The sequence below is a fragment of the Ovis canadensis genome, chromosome 9, assembly GCF_042477335.2.
Source record: "Ovis canadensis isolate MfBH-ARS-UI-01 breed Bighorn chromosome 9, ARS-UI_OviCan_v2, whole genome shotgun sequence".
In the NCBI taxonomy this organism is placed as follows: domain Eukaryota; kingdom Metazoa; phylum Chordata; class Mammalia; order Artiodactyla; family Bovidae; genus Ovis; species Ovis canadensis.
In genome coordinates this window covers 27,247,691-27,261,762 of record NC_091253.1, presented here as the reverse complement: position 1 = coordinate 27,261,762, position 14,072 = coordinate 27,247,691, and the positions used below count along the sequence as shown (strand labels likewise).

General features: G+C 46.5%; 1 protein-coding gene across 1 annotated transcript in view; it reads right to left on the bottom strand.

Annotated features, from left to right (window-relative positions):
• COL22A1 (collagen type XXII alpha 1 chain) overlaps positions 1 to 14,072 on the bottom strand; it is a 224,743-nt gene that overhangs the window by 113,818 nt on the left and 96,853 nt on the right. The window contains exons 18-22 of the mRNA XM_069600933.1: positions 13,463 to 13,507; positions 11,851 to 11,895; positions 11,562 to 11,591; positions 11,248 to 11,301; positions 6,531 to 6,584 (exon numbers count right to left, since the gene is read on the bottom strand). Of these exons, the coding sequence (XP_069457034.1) occupies positions 6,531 to 6,584; positions 11,248 to 11,301; positions 11,562 to 11,591; positions 11,851 to 11,895; positions 13,463 to 13,507 (228 nt within the window). The remainder of the gene's footprint in view (positions 1 to 6,530; positions 6,585 to 11,247; positions 11,302 to 11,561; positions 11,592 to 11,850; positions 11,896 to 13,462; positions 13,508 to 14,072) is intronic.

The window sequence follows — 14,072 nt, the reverse complement described above, 5'->3', positions numbered from 1 at the left end:
TGAAGAAGTACACAGTGGTGACGGTGGAGCGGTGGTGATGGCGGTGGTCATGAAGGTGGGGGTGACTGTGATGGTGGTGAAGATGCTGGCGACGGTGCTGACGGCAGGGGTGATGAGGGTGCTGATGGTGGGGATGGTGGAGGTCATGAAGGTGGGGGTGACTGTGACGGTGGTGAAGATGCTGGCGATGGTGCTGATGGCAGGGGTGATGAGGGTGCTGATGGTGGGAATGGTGGAGGTCATGATGGTGGGGGTGGGCGGTGGTGAATATGCTGGTGATGGTGTCGATGGTGGGGGTGATGGTGGTGGTGATCATGGTGATAATGCTGATGACGGTGGTGCTGGAAATGGTGGTGGTGACGATGATACTGCTATTGGTGTCGATGGTAATGGTGGTGGTGATGATACTATTATTGGTATTGATGGTGCTGACAATGATACTGTTATTTGTGTTGATGGCAATGGTGGTGGTGACGATGATGCTGTTATTGGTGTCGATGGTGATGGTGGTGATGATGATACTGTTATTGGTATTGATGGTGGTGACAATGATACTGTTATTTGTGTTGATGGCAATGGTGGTGGTGACGATGATACTGCTGTTGGTGTCGATGGCAATGGTGGTGATGATGATTCTGTTATTGGCATTAATGGTAAAGTTACTGGTGGAGGCAGCAGCACTAGGGGTGCTGGGCATAGCAGCAACTCTGCATTCCGGACCTATACTTGGGTGTGGGGATTTGAGAAGTGCTGGCCAGTGCAAGCTATGCATCAATAAATAACCATTCATTCACAATAGGCCTATTCCCTGTCATTTTTTCTTCTCTTTTAAATTGCCAACCAACACATTGTTTGGATAAATGTCTATGGTTTATCAACGAGGGCAGAGTTCTCAAGCTAGTCTGGATGTCTGGATGCTGAGCAAGACCACTATTTCCAAGGCCGCCTGTCTGCCCGTGGAAGAGAGAAGTCGATAAATTCAAAAGAGCATCTCCTTCCCAGGCAGGATGAGTTAACACAGCCGCATGAGGGACCGTTATCAGATAAAAAAATTGCTTGTGCAAGTGATTCTAATCTGAGCCGTATGGCCCTTTTGCTCAGTTCTTGTTCTCCATGCCTTCAAATGTCAAACATGATTATTTTCTACTGGTGAGAGCTGAATCCAGGTGCTCAGGGAAAACCTAGAGTGTCCTGAAATAAACCTGGCTCCACGCCATGATAGGAATCAAACAGTAGCCTGTGATCCAAGCAATGCTGTTACCATCTGGTAGGTCAGGGAAAAGCAAGAAAAAAGGCTTTAAAAATTGAAAAGTAAAAACAAATTCAACCCAGGTTGCCACCGACAAAAGACTTCTTGTGCTACTCTCTCTTAAGTCTACCAGAAATTGGAGCTGACAGGCCTGACTACACTCAGTCACGTGAGGCCGCTGGCTCCAAGGGCAGAGGTCAGAGCTGCAAGTGATGGGTGCCCAGTGCACCCGCCGGAACAGGTGCTGCCAGCTACTAAGAGGTCCAGGTGCTATCAGCTACTAAGAGGCCTGTGACCCCATGGACTGCAGCCTGCCAGGCTTCTCCGTCCATGGAATTCTCCAGGCAAGAATACTGCAGTGGGTTGCCATTCCCTTCTCCAGGGGATCTTTCCCACCCAGGGATCGAACCTGGGTCTCCTGCATTGCAGGAAGATTCTTTACCATCTGAGCCACCAGGGAAGTCCACTAAGAGGTCCCACATCTCTCCAAAGTTTCCACTGAAAGGCCTATTAATGTCCAGCATAGAATTCTGGTGTGTATGTGGACACACACACACACACACACCCCATCCTAAAGCAAAGGCAGGAATGGTTTGGATCCAGGATGACCTGAGTTCTAATCCCTGCCTCCTCATTTACAATCTGCGTGCTGCTGGGTAATCTGATCTACACCTTCAAGTCTTGCTTTCCTCATCTGCAGAATGGGATTGAAACTGCCAGACCTCATAGGATCCTTGTGAGAATTAAGTGAGAAACGTGTGTTCGAAAAACAACAAATGAACAAACAGCTAAATGCCTGCTAGGCAATGACTCAACCAACGCTACCTCCTTCCTATCTTATACTAGAGTTCTACACATGCATTGATAGATTCCGTTTTTAAAATTGTTTTTAAAGCAACTGGCACAATCAGACCCACCATAAGACACTTGGGGATCACTCTATCTCTAGTAAGAAAGAGAGCATCACACTTGATAGTATCACTTCTTCAGGTCTCACCTCTTGCTAAGAGAGGAAAGAAGCCAGAAAACATTGATAAAATGATCGAAGGAACCAAAGAGACTGTCCCTAGCTTGTGGAAGGAGCAGTGACAGAGCCCTGAGTGACCCTAACCTGAGCAGGGAGGTCATTTAATACCTCTGGACATTAAATTTCTCACTATCAATCTCAGAGATTCCCTCCACCATGAGGGGTCTCCAGTTTAGACATTTCAAGTTTGACATTGTTTAAATGCCTGGCAACATGGAATTCTATTAAGCAAATCTTCCCCCCCACCTCCCCACCCCTACCCAACCCTTGTTTTTATCCAAAGGGGAAAGAAGATACCTAGGCTATTTCAGATGGGGCTAGGACCACAGAGCAAGATAAAAGCTAAGTAAAAGGTACAGAGGGAACCAAGTTTTCGTCTTTAAAACTGGACATTCTAGACACACAGATGACTAACAGGTACATGGAAAGGCACTCAACATCCCTAACCATCAGGGAGATGCAAATCAAAACCACAATTTAGATGTAACGTCACATATGTTAGAATGGCTATTACCAAAAAGATAAAGAATAACAAGTGCCGGTGAGGGTGTGGAGAAAACGGAAGCCCACTGCTGGTGGGAATGTAAATTGGTGCAGCCTCTGTGGAAAACAGTATGGAGGTTGCTGAAAAAAAAAGAAGAAGAAGAAGAAGAAGAACCAATCCATGATCCAGCAACCCCAATTCTGAGTATTTATCCCAAGGAAATGAAAAGACATATGCACCCTCATGTTCAATGCAGCATTATTTACAACAGCCAAGACAGGGATGGTCCCTACATGCCCAGGGATGTAACAATGGATAAAGAACAGTATCATCGTATTACATATGCAACAGAATAGTATCATAAAAAAGACGGAAACCATGCTATTTGCAACAACATGGATGAATCTTGAGGGCACTATGCCAAGTGAAATGCATTGGACAGAAAAAGACAAGTACCTTACGCTCTCACCTATAATATGGAATCTAAACCAAAATTGAACTTATAGGTATAGAGAACAGATTAGTGGTTGTCAGAGGAGAGGGGGTAGATGGTGGGTGAAATGGGTAAAGGTGGTCAAAGTCATAAAAAAAGAGCTGGAATTTCCTGTGGAAGGTCAGAACCCAAGTGGCCAGATGGCTAGTCCTGGGTCCTGTTCTGCCCGCACCACCTGGGTGTGTCAGCCGCCCAACCACAGCATTCATGCGTGATCCATGAGCCTTTCACTCTTGCAACCTTAATTGTGTCTGATGTTCACTAGTAACATTCGGTTGCTGTTGAGTGGCTACGTCGTGTCCTACTCTTTGTGACCCCATGAACTGCAACCTGTCAGGATCCCCTGTCCTCCACTATCTCCCAGAGTTTGCTCAGATTACGTCCATTGCATCACTGATGCCAGCCAACCATCTGATTCTCTGCCACCCCTTCTCTTCCTGCCCTCACTCTTTCCCAGTATCAGAGTCTTTTCAAATGAGGTGACTCTTCATATCAGGTGGCCAAACTGTTGGAGTTTCAGCTTCAGCATCAGGCCTTTCAATGAATACTCAGGGTTGATTTCCTTCAGAATGGACTGGTTGGATCTCCTTGCAGTGCAAGGGACTCTCAAAAGTCTTCTCCAACACCACAGTTCAAAAGCATCAATTCTTGAGCACTCAGCCTTCTTTATAGTCCAACTCTCACATCCATACATGACTACTGAAAAAATCATAGCTTTGACTAGATGGACCTTTGTTGGCAAGGTGATGTCTCTGCTCTTTATTACAGTCTACAGCTTTCTTTCCGAGGAGCAAGCATCTATAAATTTCATCTTCTGATGACATTATATATTTAGGCACATTTTATGCACTTATATATGCTTTTATTTTCATATATAATTTTATAAACGTGAGGCACTCCTCTAAGTGCTACAAATACAAAAATAATGTTCTCACAGACTTACATTTTAGTGAAGAAAAACAGAAACGGATTCTCAATAAGAAAAATACAAGTTCTCTACCGCAAATTAAAATAGGCTGCTGTGAGAGCGACAGGGTGTCCACTTTGAGATGGACAATTAGGGCACAAGAGAATATTCTTGGGGAAAAACTCAGCCTCGTGGAAGCTCTTGTGTGTCCAACTGCCTCAGTGGCCTGGAGCCAGGCTGCCTCCACTCTGGAACGTTCTGGGCTTTGGAACACTCCGGGCTCAGACGCTCTGCAGTGCTACCAGCTCCAGCTAAGAGTGCTCCCCTGACCACCCTCTCCCCAGTGTCTCGCTCAGATGAGCACAAGGAAATCAGAACCTCAGACAGGCTTGAGCACCTCCTTTTTCTTTTTCTGACAACATAGTATTCTCCATTAAAATATCAAGGTCTGCTAACTTAGAAAACATGACATTCAAAAGAGGATATCTGTTCAGATCCATAAAAAAGAGAAAAGCCTCTAAGTACACTTGATCTTTGCACTCATCACTGTTTTTAACAGTCTGCTCTAATTGCCAATCTTATTTCTCTGTTTTTTAAATTGAGGATAATTGCCTTAAAACGTTGTGGTGGTCTCTGCTGTACATTAATGCAGATCAATCATAACTCATATAATTTATATATATATAAATACAAATTTATATTTATAAATATAAATTTATTTTTATATATTTATTAAAATATATAAAAATAAATTTTTGAGCCTCAGTCTCCCATGTCTTTAGGTCATCACAGGGCACCAGGCTGGGCTCCCAGTGTCATCAGGGAGCTGTGATCACAGCTTCCTGCTAGTCTTCTCCTTTACACACGACAGTGTACACATGTGCGTGCCATTTTCTCCTTGTGTCCTGGGACTGATGAACCTATCCACGGAGGAGAAATGCAGAGCTAGACCTGCAGCATGGATACGTGGACACAGCTGGAGCAGGAGTGGGTGGGACAGACTGAGCAGCTCCTCTGCCTCCGTCTGAGGCAGGAACCCAGCCATGCAGTGAGTGCCCAACCCCCCTCCTCCGCTAGTGGGGGGACAGCAGGACGAGATGGGGTGGAGACGTGGATGGAGAAAGGGGTGCCCCGCTGCAACCTCCCCTCCCTTTCACATCCTCATTGTGGAAAAACAGCAGCTTTGTCCAAAATGAATGTGTTCGCCCCGCCGGGGATTACGCAGTCTGCCTGTCGCTAATCTCTAAAGTAAAGGGCCTGGAATAGTGAAAAAGAGTACACATATGTGTACGTTTGAGTCACTTTGCTGTATAGCAGAAACTAACACAACATTCGGAGAAGGCAATGGCACCCCACTCCAGTACTCTTGCCTGGAAAATCCCATGGACGGAGGAGCCTGGTGGGCTGCAGACCATGGGGTCTCTAAGAGTCGAAAACGACTGAGCGACTTCACTTTCACTTTTCACTTTCATGCATTGGAGAAGGAAATGGCAACCCACTCCAGTGTTCTTGCCTGGAGAATCCCAGGGACAGGGAAGCCTAGTGGGCTGCCGTCTATGGGGTCGCACAAAGTTGGACCTGACCGAAGCAACTTAGCAGCAGCAGTAGCAGCAATACAACATTGTATATTAACTGGACTTGAATAAAATAATTTTTTTAAAAACCGTGATGCTACAAAATTAGAGCCAGAGGTCAGGAAATGTGAGCTGAGTGTTCACTCTGCACGAGGTCCCCTGTTGGGAACTGAGGACCCAGAGCTGAGGGTCAGCCCTAGTCTCTGGTGGTGGGGGGTACCAAGGCGGCCAGGCAGCTCTGGTGGGCTACAGCAGCCTCTATTCTACAACACAGGAGTCAAACCCGTAGGTGTGCACAATCTGGACAAAAAGAAAGGGGGGGGCTCTATCAGATTAAATGACATGCTCCTAAGAAATTACGAGATTCAAAAACCATACGGATTCTTCACTCAAGAGCACCTGAGAGCCTATGGGCAGACCTCTATTATCTCATGGTTATTTTTTCTTATTCTTTCCTCAAGGCTTAGCTCAAACATCACCTCTTTCAGGAGGTCCTGGCTGGCCCCCAGCTTGGGTCAGTATTCTCAGGATTGAGTGTCCCCTGATCACACAGAGATGTGAGTTTCTATGTACACGACTCATGGAAAACCACACACTCGTCTGCAGGAGATGAGCCAGGACCCAGCTCGAGGCTGCCCATCCTCAGCCACTGTCGAACTCAGCTAACCCTTCAAGTTGCTTCCAGCATTCATCTCAACCTCAGGAGACCGGCACTATCTCCTCTGTGTGAGCAGCTAAAATGGGGAGTGTGGTATGGCTGAGTTGGGGCACCAGGAAAGAAACACAGTTTACTTACTCGGAGACCTTGCAAACCGGGAGGTCCGTCCTTGCCTTCTGGACCCATCAGACCCTTCAGGAGGAAGAGAAAGGGGAAAAGAACAACAGAGATGGATCATGGTACACACACACAGTAGACACCACAGGATATACTTTGTCTGGACACTCCCATTGGATAGGAAAATACCACCCCGTTCAAATGGGGAACCTGGGAGGTCAGGAGGGGGAAAAAAAAAAAAAAAACATCTAATTCCACCAAGTCTGTAACACTTAAACATGTGCACCTATCCGATGTAATTAAGTGTGATTGACAACCAAGACATAGGCACCATCGTTCACGCTCTAAAGACAAGCACAGTAAGGACCAAATGCCCTGGCGCTCTGCATCAAGTGCAAGCAAGACAGCGTCCGGAACCCAAGTGTCTTTAGCTCTAAGCCTGGTGCCTTTGTTGCTGTATCTTGATGGCTGGGCAAGGACGGGCTTGGGTTATCTGACCCTCCATCCACAGTGATATCCAAACTGATTGTCTGCATAAATAAATGAAATTGTGTGAGCACCTAAGAATTGATGCTTTTGAACTGTGGTGTTGGAGAAGACTCCTGAGAGTCCCCTGGACTGCAAGGAGATCTAACCAGTCCATCCTAAAGGAGATCAGTCCTGGGTATTCATTGGAAGGACTGATGTTGAAGCTGAAACTCCAATACTTTGGCCACCTGATGCGAATAGCTGACTCATTTGGAAAGACCCTGATGTTGGGAAAGATTGAGGGCAGGAGGAGAAGGGGACAACAGAGGATGAGATGGTTGGATGGCATCACCGACTCAATGGAAATGGGTTTAGGTGGACTCCAGGAGTTGGTGATGGACAGGGAGGCCTGGCGTGCTGTGATTCATGGGGTCACAACGAGTCACACAACTGAGCGACTGAAATGAAATGAAGGAAGGAAGGAAGATCAATTTCCACTAAGTAAGGAAACCTGGCACAGGAACTGACTAAAATCCTGCCCTCTAAACCCTCACTATGTATCTCCTGCCTGATCTCAGACAAGTACACCGGGTGCCCTGGAACCTCAGTCAGCTCATCTCCAAAGTGAGGATAATATACCTTCTACTCAGTGGCCATGAGGACAAAGTGAGGAATGGGTGCAAAGGCCCTGACACGCACCCGGGTCTCCTGACAGCACCCTGGTTTATACTTATGTGCATAATGATGTCGTCTAGAATATGGCATGACATGTGGATCGGAAAATGAAGCCTTCAGCTCTGAGACCCTATCACCAACTTTATCAGTGAACTGGGGCCAACAACTCCCTCTCTGCACTTCAAATTCCTCATTTTCAATAACATGTTGTTGTTGTTCACTCAGTCATGGCCAACTCTTTGCAACCTCATGGACCGTAGCCTGCGAGCTCCCCTGTCCATGGGATTTCCCAGCCAAGAATACTGGAGTGAGCTGCCATTTTCGTCTACAGGGGATCTTCCTGACCCAGGGATTGGACCTGTGTCTCCTATGTCTCCTGCATTGGCAAGCAGGGGATTCTTTACCCCTGAGCCACCTGGGAAGCGAGTCTATAGACTCAATAATATGACTGTCATACAAACAGCTATTATTGCCACATTTTGCATAACTATTAAGAGACAGAACTGTATTGAGGTTTAAGGTCTTTTCTCTTAATAACACCATTAAAACGAGCATGTGACTGTACCAACTATAGTAATCAAAGGTTTAAATATCCCTTTCTCACAAGGATTATTCCAGTGAGATCAGGGCACACTTCAAGGGAAGCCCCTGCAGAGGTGAGTTTTCCTGAGGCATCAAGAAATGTCTCTCATTTGATCTGCCCAGCTGGTCCTTCTCTATTACATTCAATCAAACATTGATACAACTACCACAGCCCGTTTCATCTTGGGGAAGGGATGAGAGATGCACGCCTCCTCAATGACTCCCAGCATCCGGGTGCAGAAGGCGGGGTGCTGTTTCCACTTAGAGAATGGGATGCACTTTCCACTCTCTGGGATTGCTCGTCACAAACTCAAAGTTTTCCCTTCTCAACAGAAGCTGCTAAAGCCAGGCTTTTGCTCTCATTCAATCTAATGAATACTTAGGGAGCCACTGTTCTGCAGAAGGCCCTGGGCCAGGTGCTGCTGGGGATTCAGAAAACCAGAAATAACAACTGATCTCTGTATTGGGCTTAATAAGGCTTCCTAGAGGAGTGCTTCCTACGATCACCCATTTAACTCTCACAGCACATTAATGTAGGAGGTGACATCGATGATGATGATTTCCAGGAAAACAGAAGAGGATAAGATGGGTACAGTGATGCCATCAAGACCCAAAGTTTCTTGGTGGATGAACTGGGACATGAAACCAATGCTCTGGGGCTCCTAACCCCAAGTGTCTTCCACGACCATAGTGCTCCTTAAGAGTTCAAACTGAAATCAGGTCTCACTTTGATGTCCCTCCTAAATACTTGCTGTGGGTCACTCCTTCACAAGCATGTATTAAGTTCCCACCATGTGATAAACTGTGGATTTGAGAAATGGGAGAGATACTGGCCCTGGCCTTAAGAACTTTACACTCTAGGCCTTTCATCACTGTTCCTCATTTTTCACAAGGTCTTTCGGTAGGCTACTGGCTTTTTGAACTCCTTCCAGGGGAATTTCATCACCAACACCATGTACTGTACTCAATCCCATTCTGTCAAGAGCATCCAGCCCCGAGACCCTCTTCAGGACCCTGGACAGCTCCACTGAGCTGCAGGGTTGTGCTGTTCCAGTATTTGCAAGAACTGTGGGATCAGGACCCTCTCCTTGTTCTAGAAAATGGCCTGAAGGAATGATATGAAACACTTGAATCCTCATTGCAAGTGTCAACTCACAATTATTTCTTTTTCACACTCTTTTCACTAAACTATAAAATCAGTCCATGTGCTTTCATCCTATCTCCACCCTTAAATATTTCACTTGATATAAAGCACGTGACCAAAATGTTTGAGGTTTCTTCCTTCCCTCCCTTCCTCATTTATCAAATTTTACATAAAGGGGAAAAATGCCATTAGTACATCCCAGACCCCTGAATGGGGGATCAAGAAGGCTGCCTTGGGAATAAGCAGGCCTGGGCACTGTTACCTTCTTATTCCTTAGTGGGAACCGAGAGGGAAAGTCTCTCTGCTCTGTGCAACTCGGAGGAGGTGTTGCTGCACTGTGCACTCAGGGGTGAAAAGAGGATGGGCTAGACTGCCAGATGGATCTGGGTTCAAAGCTCAGTCTTGCTTTTTAGCTATGTGACTTTGTGCAAGCTACTTACTTATATCTCTGTGCATATCTTCTTTGGTTAAAAAAAAAAAAAACAAAAAACTTCACCCTTCCATACTATGCATATGTTTGCCTACAATATGTACTACAACACCGATAATCAATACTTGCCACTTACTGATCTGAGCACACTGTATTACCCATGTTACCTACTTGAAATCTCTCAACATACCGACGATGGTGGGGAGATTTGGAAATCAAGCCTCAGAAGGGTTTAAGCAAGATATCTAAGGTTATAGAGATAGAAGGGAAGTTATTCTAACCTGAATTTTTTTGATGTGAAATTTTTCTAGTTATACTGGAATTAAACATCATCTCAATTCTAAAGGAAATCAACCCTGAATGTTCACTGGAAGGACTGATGCCGAAGCTCCAGTACTTTGGCCACCTGGTGAGAAGAGCCAACTCATTGGAAAAGACCCTGATGCTGGGAAAGACTGAGGAGCGGGAGGAGGTAACAGAGAATGAGATGGTTGGATAGCGTCGTCAAATCAAAGGACATAAATCTGAACAAACTCTGGGAGATGGTGAAAGACAGGGAGGCCTGGCGTGCTGCAGTCCATGGAGTCGCAGAGAGTCAGACACGACTGAGCGACTGAACAACAGCAAAATACATCTTCCAAGTTTCTTCCAGTTTTACCCCAGCAAAAATATACACATTTATCCTAATGAGAAATAGGCTTTATTGTAAATATGATTATAAATCTGAGTTACTTTAAATATGATCTATGGGCATTTCAAAGTAAGAGTTGTTTTATTTCCCTCAATGAAACACTCACTTGAAAGAAGCAGAAGTCTGTTACCAAAAGGGACCTGATTCAACCACCAACATGTGGAACTGACTGATTCATATTCATCATCCTTAGTATCTGAACTCACATCAAAAATGATCACAGAGTCCCTTTGAATGGTCTTTTCCCAGATGGTTATTCTTAACATTAAATTCTTAACCGAGGGAGAAACCGAAGGCTGAAGTGTTCCAAGCCACTTCAAAGTCTGTATTAATTAGAAACAAGCGAAAAGCAAATGTGCATTGGAAATGATTCAGCTGGTGTTGAAGTATGCAATGCTTTCATTCTGTCTTATCTGAAAGGAAGCTGAAACACCGGACTGAGCACCAGAACCCCAGCCCTGGCCAGTCTGGGCCTGGGGACTCTGGAGGCAGGCTGCCTGGGCTTCGGCGCCAGGCGCAAACTTGCTCGTGCCCAGCTCGCGCCTGGTGATCTCAGCCCTTGAGGCCCAGTGTCTCCTGCGCTAGATGCTGGCAACAACCCCTGCCACTCAGGGTGACGGAATGAGCCTCTGCAATAACCCTGCAATCAGCAGTGAGAATGGCCATGATCTGCAAACCTAGAGGTGTGCAGAGCGGACCCCAGCCTGGGGGGGCGGGGCAGGGACGGGGAGGGTGGGGAATGACTTACCGGAGCGCCTGGTGGCCCAGGTGGGCCCTGGTGACCCCGTGGTCCAGGGGCTCCCTGGTAACACAAGCCAAACACGAATTAGCCGTGACACCCCCTCCTCATGTCCCAGGGCTCCAACCAGGACCCTCTGCTGACTATCTTCTTCCCGAGTTCCCAGCAGGGACTCAGAGACATTGGTGCGAATCAGCGTTCCTGGCGGACAGTCGATCTGACCCATCTCTGAGGGGCTCCGTCTGAGCTCAGCAAGCAGTCTCACCCCTATGCTGGTGGCCTTTCTATCTCTGCCACCACCTGGGGTCCCACATCCCGCTTACCTGCTCGCCTTTCAGGCCCTCTCTCTGCACCTGGGGGACAAACCAGATGTCAGCAAAGCTGGTGGCCTCTTCTCAATAGCCACCCTCACTCCACTCCATGGCGGGCATTTGCACAGCCATTTCTGACTTTTCTCTGTTTTATCCCATTTTCAGTGTGCAAAAGCTTCAGAGCCAGCTCTTGTCATCAGAAGAGTTCCTTGTCATTCTCAGAGGCAACAACTGTCCCAACTACACAGTCCGATCAATGTCTGAGTCCGGGATTTTAACCTCAAGGGGCTGCACCACTTACCACAGAGCCTGGAAGCCCAGGGGGGCCTGCAGGACCCACGGCACCCTGCGGAGAAATGACAGGCATTTCATTATAGGGAACTATTTTGATATTGAGCTATAGCCACAATGACTGTTTCAAGTTGTAAAGCAGCCAAGATCTGTCCCAGTAACATTGCTTCAACATGAGTTGAGAGTCACTGTATCATCACTCAGGACCTCTGGTTTCTAGACCCAACAAATGCTCCAAACCATACCATGGCCTTTGGACCTTGTCTTCCCACTTCTGCTGCATTCATAATAAGCAATGAAAACTCAGCTATCTCCCAATCAGGAGGGGCCAAACATCTCTATAAATGAGGGGGAGGTTGGAATTTATAATACACACACACACAGTAGTGGGAAAGAGCTGTCACCTAGATCCAAACTTTAAGAACCATCCCCTCTTAGTGACTTGAAATAAACTACTTATTTTAGGATTTAGCATCCTCAGTGTCAAGAAACTTCAAGAATACATTAAAATCCTGACACCAGGGTAACAGAGCAATATAAATCTCAACTCTAAAAATATTTAGACAGAGAGAGAATAATTCGGCAAGAACTGAAGTTCAAGAAAAGATCAACCTTCTCCAGCCACCACTGCTCAAGAGAGGCTTTCTCAGCCCACGGGGGTCTTATTTATTTATAACTATACCCTGTTTCCGGAAGGAGTCAGAGCAGCCTTTTTCTTTTCATTTTCAGCATGTGCTGGGAAGGCGTCCGAGTCGGGCAGTGACCTTGACCTGCACTCTGCAGTGTGACACTGAGCACAAACCATGTATCTCTGGCCCAGCCCTCTTTGCTTTAGCCAGATTCCCCCCGCTGCCCGTCTCTCTCCTGCCTGTTCTCAGACCCAAAGTCTGATGTCTTTCTTAAGGGCCTAATCATCTGAAAGAAACTCTTTCTCTTGTACTAAATGCAGGGCTGGGTCTCATCACCCCTCCTGCCATAAATCCAGAGCACAGCCTGCCTTCTCCGTTTCCCTTGTGACCCTGAAGGCCTAGCAAGGTAATCATCTTCATATGTTTTCATAGCACTTCACAATTTGACACGTGGTTCTTTGCATTACAGAAATCCTAAACAGCAAATTCACCGAGTTAATAAGCCTTGCTGTGAAAATGTTCTAACACAGATGACTAGCAGGATGAGATGCAACCTCTATTTTATTTATGAAATACCCAGCACATTTTCAGCATTATAATTCTGGTTAAAAAAACAGTAAACCTTCCAAAGGAGAGGAGGAGAAAGAGGAAAAGGAATTTGTAAGATTTTTGTATTTGCTCCTACTCTGCCTTAGCCCAAAAAGCCATTTAAGTAGCACAACATTTTAGTATGTCCAGATGTTATATAATGGGGATTTCCATTTGTTTTTTAGATGGATTTTTATCCCCCCAAATAGAAAAACATGTTTAAATACAATAACCAGAAATTTCTTGTAGGCTGAGTTCTAATGCACGATTCACCACCTCTGTCTGCACTTTGTTCCCAGAACTCCAGCACAGCCACCCCCCAAAACACAGGCCTCGATTTGTTCAGGGGAGCAGCTCCACACCCTGCTCGTCAGGAGCCATCTCCCACCCCAGCACCTGGCTTACCTTCTCCCCCTGGGGCCCTGGCTCGCCAGGAGGGCCGGGTCTTCCCTGGAAAGAGAAGAACACGGGGTCCGTTAGGGGAGTGAGTGGAGATGGCAGGGCTGAGGGTAACACGCCTCCAGATCTGTTCCTGGCCTTTTCCCCAGAAGGTCTCCTCCACAAGTTTTCCCAGACCGCACTTGTCGCTATAAAGTTACCCCAGGCCCACATCTCCATGTGGTCCCCTTTGGACTCCTGGATGCATTTCATAGAACACCCGTATCGGGACATTAAGAGTTCTATTAATTTGTACAGCTTCATATTATTCCCTGTGTCTATTTAATACACACCCTGATTTATTCAACTTGTTTCTTATTTATGAGCATCTGGGCTGTCTGTAATCATTTAGTCTCAGGGACAGGACTGCAACTCATGCGTCTCTCTGAACACACGCACGTTGCCTGTGGTCTTCCCATTGATGACCAGCTGTCGTGTTACTAAGGTTAGACCAGTTTTAAAGTGGTGTGTTCTCTGGGATCCCTCCACTCTGGCCTGGAGGAGTCCATGAGTGGCAAGCTGGGGGCTGGTCATTAAGCCTCCCGAAGCCCCCAGCGGAGCAGGACAGACTGAAGCC